General features: G+C 51.7%; 1 protein-coding gene across 1 annotated transcript; it reads right to left on the bottom strand.

The window, feature by feature from the left end:
* Positions 1 to 1,256: 1,256 nt before the first annotated feature.
* On the bottom strand, positions 1,257 to 9,463 carry LOC141988004 (perilipin-3-like). The gene is made up of 9 exons (XM_074953827.1): positions 9,456 to 9,463; positions 7,271 to 7,320; positions 5,763 to 5,863; positions 4,944 to 5,139; positions 4,150 to 4,232; positions 3,759 to 4,044; positions 2,847 to 3,037; positions 1,726 to 1,839; positions 1,257 to 1,625 (listed from the first exon to the last, which is right to left on the bottom strand). Exons 1-9 carry the CDS (start codon positions 9,461 to 9,463, stop codon positions 1,257 to 1,259), a joined length of 1,398 nt encoding a protein of 465 aa, XP_074809928.1.
* Between the last annotated feature and the right edge of the window lie 1,164 nt (positions 9,464 to 10,627).

Below are 10,627 nucleotides of genomic sequence, written 5' to 3'. Positions count from 1 at the left end.
CCTTGCCTGAAGCTTTTTAATATCTCAAGCCCGAGTTAGGATAAGCCACAGGGATGGAGCTGCCTAGATGACACTACCTACTTGTGACTTCAAGCATAGACACAAGCTCTCAGGACAATGCATTACTAGCCCAGCACTGGTCCTATTATGGATCTCCCACAACCCTGAGCCATGTGCCTGTACTGTTATTGGCCTAGCTAGGTTTACACTAGGCAGTAGGAAAGGTTAGGCCGGTGCTTGGCTAATGGCAGCGAGGAAGGAAGGACGCAGGCTGGCTGATGTCCATGCTTCAACAAGACTGTCTGCTGCTCTATTTCTTGCAGCTAGTCTCCCTGTGTGTGTGTTTTCTTAAATCCCAGTTGCCTGGAGTTGTCAATTCACCATCTCTTTTCCGAGACACTTCCAACCTGTTGAGCTTCTTGCACTGGACTAGAGGCAAGGGCTGGCAGTCTCCCACCACTGTATGTGACCCTTTTAACTTCGCTCATTACCAGTAGTAGGTTCTCAGTTCTCCACACACCCCCTTTCCTCTCAAGGCCATAGTGCCCTATCTCAACAACCTGGGTCTTTCCCTCTGTTAGTTGGTCTCAGAGTCTGTAATGTTGCCTTGCTACCCACTGGAAGCCAGACGAGTGTTCTCAAGGGGCTGTTGCCTCCTTCTACATGAGAAAAGTCTCAGTGGAAGAGTGTCAAATGGAGGCACCTGAAGAGATGCCTTCACCCAGGAGATGAGCTCAGCCATTCTGGAGCCCTGCCAGAGAAAAAAAGTGTGTGTGTGTATGTATGTAGAAGAGGGGCCTGGGGTCACCTGTACAGTATATGTTTGTACAGAGCACGAGCCAGGGAGGGAATCACATTAAGCAGACAGCAATTTGAATGCAGTTGAAGTTTATTGTGACATTAAACCCTAGTATTACACATTACAAAGAGCTACGAAAAATATCAAGCTGAGGAGCACTTCCTATGTACAGAGGAAGACAGATGTATGTCAGTTACAATCCATGTTCTGAGAGAAGCAGACTAGCCCTGCAAGGGATGCAGTCCTGCATGACTAGTGACGCCACCCTGTAACTGGTAATACATGGTTCTGGGTAAGTGTGCATGGGAAATGATATTCACGTTCTGTAATTCTGCAGAAGGAAGAGTTGACCTCAGTCCACCATCTGCCAAAGCAGAACTGTGGCCTCAGCGAGGAGACCCCACACTAGCTATGCTGCCAATTCAGCTGGATTCCTTCCAGCAGCAGGGGGAACCCTTCAGGCCTCCACCTTCTTTCCTTCCTCCACCAGCTCATTAGGACACAGTGGGGAGTCTCCAGTGGGAGTGAAGGGTCCCACGATCCAGTCCAGGGGAATGTTCTGCGTCATGTATTGCAGCAGCTCATCCAGGGACTCCTGGGCCTTGGTCACCATCTCCCGACTACGGGCAAGGGCACTGCTGGACAGATCCTGGAAACAGCCGGCACTGGAGAAGGAGGCCTGGAGCTCTTCTATACTGCTCGAGACCTGCTGGGCCTTGTCCTGGATAGTGCTGGGAAGGCCCTGGATGCTGCCCAGGAGAGTAAGGCAGGTGGTTTTCAGTTGCTGGGTGAGGCTCTGGGACGTGGCTAGAGCCTGAGCTTCAACCTGATGGAAGGAGAAAGAGACTGGAGTATCTGCAAGTTTCCCCTACAGATGGGGGGAGTTCACTGGAGCAAGGCTGTCAGGGCGAGAAGGAGGAGAATACCTTTGCGGAGTCTGGTTCCTCCTGCCCTTCCAACTTCCCCCTGCAGCACTGGAGCCACATCTGGTACAGACGGTCCTGGCCATTGTGAAGCTTCTGATCTACAGCCTGGTTGATCTGCAGGAGGAGAGGGCAGTTAGCTGGGAAGAGCAGGAGGTGGCTGGCCAGGGAAGCTCTCCCACAGCTAGGTGTGGGCAGCAAGCCGGCAGCACTACTGCAGCGACACAGCTGGGTCTAGGAACAAACAGTGCCAATGGCACTGAGCATGGGAGGCTGCAGAGACTGTGTCAAGGTTCCTCCCCCACTCTGAACTCTAGGGTACAGATGTGGGGACCTGCATGAAGACGTCCTGAGCTTACTTTCACCAGCTGAGGTTAAACCTTCCCCAAGGTACAAATTAATTTTACCCTTTGCCCTTGGAATTTCCACTGCCACCACCGAACTCTAACTGGGTTTACCGGGAAATGTAGTTCGGACGCTTCTTTCCCCGCAAAATCCTCCCAACCCTTGCACCCCACTTCCCGGGGAAGGTTTGGTAAAAATCCTCACCAATTTGCATACGTGTCCTCAGACCCAAACCCTTGGATCTTAGAACAATGAAAAAGCATTCAGTTTTCGTACAAGAAGGCTTTTAATAGAAGTAAAGGAATCACCTCTGTAAAATCAGGATGGTAGATACCTTACAGGGTAATTAGATTCAAAACATAGAGAATCCCTCTAGGCAAAACCTTAAGTTACAAAAAAGACACAGAGACAGGGATAATCAGTCTATTCAGCACAGTTCTTTTCTCAGCCATTTAAAGAAATCATAATCTAACACATACCTAGCTAGGTTGCTTACTAAAAGTTCTAAGACTCCAATCCTGGTCGATCCCCGGCAAACACAGCATACAGACAGACACAGACCCTTTGTGTCTCTCCCTCCTCCCAGCTTTTCAAAGTATCTTGTCTCCTCATTGGTCATTTTGGTCAGGTGCCAGCGAGGTTACCTTTAGCTTCTTAACCCTTTATAGGTGAGAGGATTTTTCCTCTGAGAGATTTTAAAGGGGTTTACCCTTCCCTTTATATTTATGACAGACCATGACCCACAGCAGCTACAGGGCAGGGGAGAGGTGTGTTCCTACCAGGTCAATGATTTGCTGGAGCTGGGAGAGGACCTCCAGGGTGCGCTGCCTGGCTTGTCTCATCTTGCCCAGGGCGTGCTGGTAGGCTCGCTGGCGCAGCGTGCTCGAAAGGGAACCCAGACGCACGTAGTAACTCCGCTGCTCTGCAGGAGCCTCTCCAGGCCCCTCAACGGGAGTTGTGGCAAGCTCAGCTGGAAGGGGAAACGATCAGTTGGCAGCAGTGGTGCAAGTAAGGCAGTAAGGTCAGGTACGCCGCACCATTAAGACATTTGTTGCTGGTATGACATACTGGAATGACGTTTGGTATCCACTGAAAACTGCAGGGCTCTCAGGAACTGGAGCAGTGAAAGGAGCAGAAGGCTGGCACCTCCTCCGGTGTGGCTGTACCGCCCCCAGTTGGCCCCCCACCAGCTCTTCCACACAGTTGCATCTCCTGTCTGGGGTCTGTAGAGCTCCTGCACACAAGGCAGGGTGGGGTCGTTTGGGGGGAGTCACGTAACCCCCCTGCCCTTTTGGATCCCTCCCATGAGTCGCCGTACTGGTAAGAGTTTAAATCTACTTGCACCACCGGTTCGCAGGGCCAGGATACAGGGCAGGGATGCGTTCAGCCCTCCCAAAGCTTGTGACCGATGGAATATTTCCCAGGGTACGTTTGGATGCCCTGCAGCACTGACCAGTAAGGCAGCGGGTAGCTGCACAGGGAGCAGCGTCAGAGCCAGACAACAGGGCTAGCTGAGGGCCCAGCATGAAGGAACAAGGAGAGGGCTAGTAGCCAAGCTAGGTTGCAAGGGAGCCCGAAGGAGAGGTGTCTCTTTTGGCAGCTCAGCTGTGAGCACTGAACAGCTGTGAGTCCAAACCACACCTCAAGACACCAGGGTCACATTGGTTTGTATTCAGCAGAGGGGTTCTTACCGAGCTCCTCCTCAGTCATGGGGAGGTAGTAGTCCACCAGCTGCTCAGATTTCCCCAATGCTGTGTCTATGCCACTGGCAGCCATCTGCCCCATGCTGGAGCCCATCACTGTGCTCATGCTGCTGGTCACGGCGGATTTTGTCACCTCCATGCTCTCCTGGAGAGCCCCTTGGGCCACGCCCACCATGCTGGTCACTGCATCCTTGGCCTCAGTGACCGTGCTGCACACTGCATCCTTGGCACCCACCATTGTGGCACGCACAAGGTCTTGGGCATCCAAAGCCACCTAGAGGGAAAGGGGTCAGAAGAGAGGTCACTGAACACCTAGCGGAAGTGAAGGGCCCACAACCTCATCCTGCTCCAGGACCAGCCGTGACACTCCTGTGGTTACCTTCTCAATCGGCTGCTGCAGGATGGGCAGCTGCTCCTCCAGTCTGTCCAGACCCCGACAGGCACATTCATTGGCTGCTGCAACTGAAACACAACCACAGAACTCGTTCCCTTAATTCCTTCACGTGCACAGATCTCGTGGGGCTGCTAATCTGTGTACACTGGAGGACTGGTGTTCCTAAGCAAGTGTCCCAGGTTACTGATGGGAAAGCCAAGGAAGAGGGGTTGGGCAAGTTGCCCAAGGCTATGGAGCCAGTCTGGGTCAGCGCCAGGTTTAGCACTCAGGAGATCCGGCTGCCAGCCATCTGTTCATCCACCCCCAGCTTCTCCTAGAGGGTTTCAGGAGTCTCCAGTGCCTGCAATGGGCTCAGATCCTTTTAGCATTGGAGCTGCTTCCTGTGCCCTCTAGCAGGTATTACTCCATGGCATTAGGTGCCATACACAGTGCATGTGGCTGTGTGGTACTGGGCCAGCCACGCACACCAGGGATTGTGCCTGGGCACTGCCTGCCTCGAGGCTGGCCCAGCTCCCCGCTGGTACCTGAGCAAGATCCCCAACAGCAGCTGCTGCAGCCATCAGAGCTGTTCCGCACATCGCCAATGCCTTGGCCAGATCACGTCTAGGAGCTAGCCAAGTTCAGGGGAGCAGGAGAAGGGAGTCTGTGGATTCTGTTTGCTGCCAGTTGGAGGCCGAGTTCAGTAGTGGGCCTAGAGCCACTGTAGGCTGAGCCTGTCCCCAGACCCACCTCCCCCACCACACACACAGGAGTGTTCCAGCCTCCCTTCCCTTACTCACGCTGTGGCTCCAATTGGGCCAGGATGGGCCATGCCCCGGTGATGGCAGCAGAGGTGATGGCCCTCACCCCAGTCTCTGCCACCTCACAGACACCTTTGATGGCTGGGTGGGTCTCTTTGATGGCAGCGTAGCTGGCAGAGGCCATTTCACAGGCAGAGCTGACCAAGGGCATGCCAGCTACCCTGTCCGCTGCAGTCTGGGGGAGTGAAAGAGGAGTCAGGTGGGGAAGAGCTCCTGGCTTGTCAAGGTGCCCCTCCTGTCTCTTTCCTTCTACAACTCCTGATTCTGTAGCAGACTGTCCTCAGAGCTAGGCAGTCTCCTGTCCCTGTCAGCAGGGGTTCAGTGGCCTGCCTGTGACATTAGTTACACACCCAGAAGCCTGGTCCCATTGGAACAGCTGCCTATATTCAGCAAGGTTTCCATCCTGGCACCCCCACCAACAAAACAGAACTGTGTCACGATCTCATTCCATCAGTGAGAGCAGGAGTGGAGAGACCTTTTGTCTTTCCAAGTGCAGTCTCTCCCAATCAGGAACCATGTCTCAGTCCAGCACCCGGTACAGTGCCCCCACTGGGCATTGCAGTCAGCGGGATTTGCCGGTGTTCTAGTGCAGAGAGCATTCACAGGGGCACCAGTGCTGGTGCTCCTCCCGGATTCAGGGGGCACTTGTGGGCTGTGACTACGGCACTCTGAGAACTAGAACTTGGAGCATTTAGCTAGTGTTGTGGTTACGAGTCCCTGTCTCCAGCAGTGGAGACCTTCAAGCTAGAACAGCCCTGCTAGCTGCCAAGCACACCTGCCTCCCCAGGAGGGACCCACCTGTTGCTCCTCTGCCTGGATCTCCACCTGTGGTTCATTTTCCTTAGCAGACATGGTGGAGTGAGATGTCCCTGCAAGACCCAAAAAGGAATATTGAGTGGCTACAGCAGGAGCCAGTGAAATCAATGTTGTGTAGGAACACCAGGAGAGCTGCCCCCGGTCCGTTTTCTCCAAGAGCCAGACCAGGTTGTCCCCCTGTAGAAAGTCTCTCTGTACAGAGAACAGGCCAGGGCCTTAAACCTTTGATCTAAGGCAGGCTCAGAGACAGCCAGTTCCTCAAACCCAGGGATGCACTTGTAATCCACACACCTTGTGGGTATGTTCTTCTGTCCTATCTCATGGCACCAGGACCAGTTAGAGAGACAGAGATTAACGCATCAGCTCTACAGTCTTAGCTAAGAGCCTTGTGGCTTTTAGCTCATGCAGTGGAGGCTCATGCATTTAGCTCCAGAGGTCCCAGGTTTGATCCTGCCCATCACCAGTGTCTATCGGTGTTACACACTCCCAAAGCTTCTCCTCAGACTTCTAGACCCAACAATGCCTCCCAAGGGAAGCACCAGGACACCTGCAAAGCTCAGAGGCACCCTCCTAGTTTAGTCTTTTCCCAGTTAATACCAGGGCTAATTCCATTTGTCCCAGAGTACAATCACTGACAGAAGTTACCCTGCTGAAGGTAGTAGCCATTGACTACACACACAGAACACTGAATTGAGAAGGTACCACTGGTGAGCCTTCAGGGACCTCTTGAGTGAGTAGTGTAGGAGCCTCCCTGGATACTGAATTACATAGGACCATTATGATCATCTCCTTTCTGGCCTTAATATCTATGAGTCTACGTAGGAGATGCCCACTATGGCAGGCTGGTTATTTTAAAGCCAATTTAGCTGGTAAAAATACAAATATTTTCTATTGTCAGTTAAAGACTGGTCTGGTAAAGAAAGAGATTCCAGTTCAGGTAAATTGACACCATCACCCCTAGAGGCGAGAGTGAGACTACTAACTAGAAAGCTAGGGCCTTTATAGGAAGGCACCAGGCCTGTTTTCCTTTAGTGTTTCCTGCATTACCTGTTTCAGATACATATTGGTTACCCAGCACTCCAGTCTCAGCTGAATCAGCCACCTCAGTCAAGTGTTTCCACCTGTAGATCGTCATGACAAGCCAAAACTCAGACCACAACCAGAAGTCCCAATCCTCATCCCTGAGTGGGAACAGCATAGCTTAGCTCAGGTAGAATGGTGAGTGGAGAGTTTTTCATAGTCCAGGCTCTAATTTAGTTCTCCTTGTTAAATATTCTATTCTCCTCTAGGGAAGCCTCCATCTCCTGGAACATACCATTAATCCAGGCCTCCCACTCTGGAAGGCAGACAGTTTCCTTTCCTGGACTGTTTGTTCAGAAGACTCAGCTAGAAATGCTTTACACAAGTACAGCTACCAAGCACTGAAAGTAGCTAAGAACTGCCATCTAAACCCCCCAGAGCCTGAGACATAGCTTAACCACACCTCTTACCAAACTTCCACACTACTAATCCTTCACCAATACTCAGACCTCCCCCAGGTCTCAGCCATTATATTCCTGTGATGATGTCATCATGGGGCTGGACACACTTGACAGACAGCTCAGGAGACCAATCACACAGCTGCATTCTCTACTTTGCCCAGTGAGGGCTGTGAACCTCTGAAAAGTTACAGGGTTTCAGAGTTGCCAAACTTGGTTGGATGTGTTCCTGGCGGTCTCATCACATGACAATCTTTAGTTCCTGGAGACTCCAGAACGATCCTGGCGGGCTGGCAAACCTAATTTCAGATTATGAGCTGTTTGGGGCAGGCCTTTTACTCTGTGTTAAGACAGTACCTAGCACGATGGGATTCCAGTTTTGATTTTGGCTTTGAAATGCTACGGTAATACAAATAATAAGAATGCTTCATATTCTCAGAGTGCTCCAGTTGTTCCCTCTGAAGAGCGCCTTTACGCTCCATTTCCCTGGGAACATTTTCAGTGTAGGTGGTTTTTTGTCAGTAAAACAGTTCTAGGAGAGGAGAGTGCTGATAGCTGTTGTATTATTTTGCTTTCTTGCCCACTCCAGAAGAGGCTGGCGAAGTTACTCTGGCCCAGCTGGTACAAGTTGCTTCCTCAGTTCATTTATAGCTTTCCTGTTAGTTGACTTGTCCAGGGAAGAGAACGTAGCACAGGTTTTTAAAGGTATTTAGCTATTGCTCCTCTCAGCATTGCAAGGCCTAAGTGAGTTAGGCCCAGAACCGCAAAGAGAGTTAGTTGCCCCACACTGGGCAATAAGGGGTTAAAGACTGAGTGCAGTTAGCAGTTCCAATATAAGTGTCAGTTCGATACGTGGAACCCCCAGGCTCAGGGGGCATCAGGGGAGCATTTGGGCAGATGCTGGGGGTGACACAGCCACAGGGAAGGACTAAGTGGGGAGACAAGCTCAGGGAAAAGTTTGGGGGGGTGTCAGTTATAGCCACTATGCTCGGCTCTGCCCTCTCCCCATTATCATTCCTGGCCTAGTTACTTCAGTGCCAGGGTCCTTCCCAGCCAGAGTGACAGCAGATCACACCAGGCATAACTTCGTCCCATAACCTCCCCATCACCCTTCACACAGGGAGTAAAATCAAAGCAGGGAGTGCAAATGCCTGGAGCAGCTAAGCAGAGTGACAGAGGCCTGGGGCTGAGCCAGGTGCTCACCTCACTCCTTTAAAGCAAGCCGAGATGTTCATACCCATGTGTCTGTCCCACAGAGGGATGTGAGTGGGCCTCCATCCAGACACACGATCTTCAGCTTCAGTGGCTGCAAGGGCCAGAGTGGGGCAGTGTTAGTCCCTGATTCTACAATGAGCCCTGCACAAACCAGCCCCTGCATTTACTCAGACCCCAGGAACTTCAACAGGCAGTTGGGAAGAGTAGCTGAGTTCCAGAGGGCTCTGCACAGGTGCAAGTATCCCTAGCACAGAGAGACCATTGCACGCTCAGGGCTTAGAAACCGCCTTCCCATCCATAGCCCTCCCACACAGGCAGCCAGCAGAAGCAGCAAGCCCAACCCTGTTGAGAGCACACTACAAGTCTTCCTACCTGGGATCTACAGCTACAATCACTAATTATCCAGAGGGTGCCACCCAGGAGAGAAAGCCAGCTGGGGGCAGGAAGCATCTTTTTCCTTTTCCCATTCCTCCTTCTAATATTCAGACCATTGGGGTGTAGCTGGTGTGATCTCTATGCTCACACCTTGGAACCTCCAACAGGCCTTTGGATTAAATACCTGAGCCTGTTGGTGGATCATCCTGGGGTTTGCTGAAATAACCCACTGCTCCTTGAGCCGTAAGTACTGCATCCGGTGGGTTAGTCGGTTACTGTATTTGCTTTATATAATTTAAGACTGGTCCAGCACCAGTTACTATAGGGTATCTTACCTCTGACCCTAGCCGGGCATATGTTACAACCACTCCTTCTCTACGGAAGGATTAGCTGCAGGGGCTGCGCTCGGGAAATGCAGGCTGCAATGTTCTTCATGGTGTAAAGAAAATCCAGCTACTACTTCTATCCAAGTTTGAAGCCAATGTCTGCTGAGGTGAAATCCATTCATTCACCTCACACATTTTATTAGATGTGGACTAAAGAGCGTCCTTGGGCTTGAGCACTGAAGTCCCATTTGCTGAACAGCACTACTAAAGTCTGTACTTACTCTTCCATGTCCCTAGAAGGAGCAGGCTATGACCTTCACTCACCCCAGCAGGGCTCCACCTAGCGAGTGCTCTTACTCACTCTTCCCCCTGAGTGTGTTGTAGGGGCCTTTGTTAATCCAGAACACAGCAGGGTTTGTAACACACCTCCAGTTGCAGAGGCAGGTTAGCCTGTCAGTCAGGCAGTTTCTGACTTTGAAGAGCTTGCAATCCCCAGTCCTTTGGAGTACAAGCCAGGCCCTGTCCAATGAGATGAGGAGTAACCAGCCATAGGAGCTGCTTCCATCACCACTATGGTTACTAGTCTCCATCCTTGAGAGCAACACAGCCATTCCTGCTCATGGTGCTGTTGTAGTGCTGAACCCAGGAGACATGGTCTTGCCTGAAGCTTTTTAATAGCTCAAGCCTGAGTTAGGGTAAGCAACAGTGATGGAGCTGCCTAGATGCCACTACCCACTTGTGACTTCAAGCACAGACACAAGCTCTCAGGAAAATGCATTACAAGCCCAGCACTGGTCCCATCATGGATCTCCCACAACCCTGAGCCACGTGCCTGTACAGTTATTGGCCTGGCTAGGTTTACACTAGGCAGTAGGAAAGGTTAGGCAGGTGCCTGGCTAATAGCCAGCCTGCGTCCTTCCTCCCTGCTGATGTCCATGCTTCAGCAAGACTATCTGCTGCTCTATTTCTTGCAGCTAGTCTCCCTGTGCGTGTGCGCGTGTGTGTGCAGGGGTGCATTTTGACAACTCCAGGCAACTGGGATTTAACAATTCACCATCTCTTTTCCTGGGCACTTCCAACCTGTTGAGCTTCTTGCACTGGATTAGAGGCAAGGGCCGGCAGTCTCCCACCACTGTATGTGACCGTTTTAACTTCGCTCATTACCAATAGTAGGTTCTCAGCTCTCCACACACCCCATTTCCTCTGAAGGCCATAGTGCCCTAACACCCTGGGTTCTTCCCTCTGTTAGTTGGTCTCAGAGTCTGGCTTCCAGTGTGTAGTAAGGCAACACTACAGACGAGTGTTCTCAATGGGCTGTTGCCGCTGTCTACCTGAGAAAAGTCTCAAAGGAAGAGTGTCAAATGGAGGCACCTGAAGAGATGCCTTTACCAAGGAGATGAGCTCAGCCATTCTGGAGCCCTGCCGGAAACAAAAGTGGGTGCAAGGGGGGTGT

This window comes from Natator depressus, chromosome 5, assembly GCF_965152275.1.
Source record: "Natator depressus isolate rNatDep1 chromosome 5, rNatDep2.hap1, whole genome shotgun sequence".
Classification (NCBI taxonomy): Eukaryota; Metazoa; Chordata; order Testudines; family Cheloniidae; genus Natator; species Natator depressus.
This window is presented reverse-complemented; position numbering and strand designations above follow the sequence as displayed.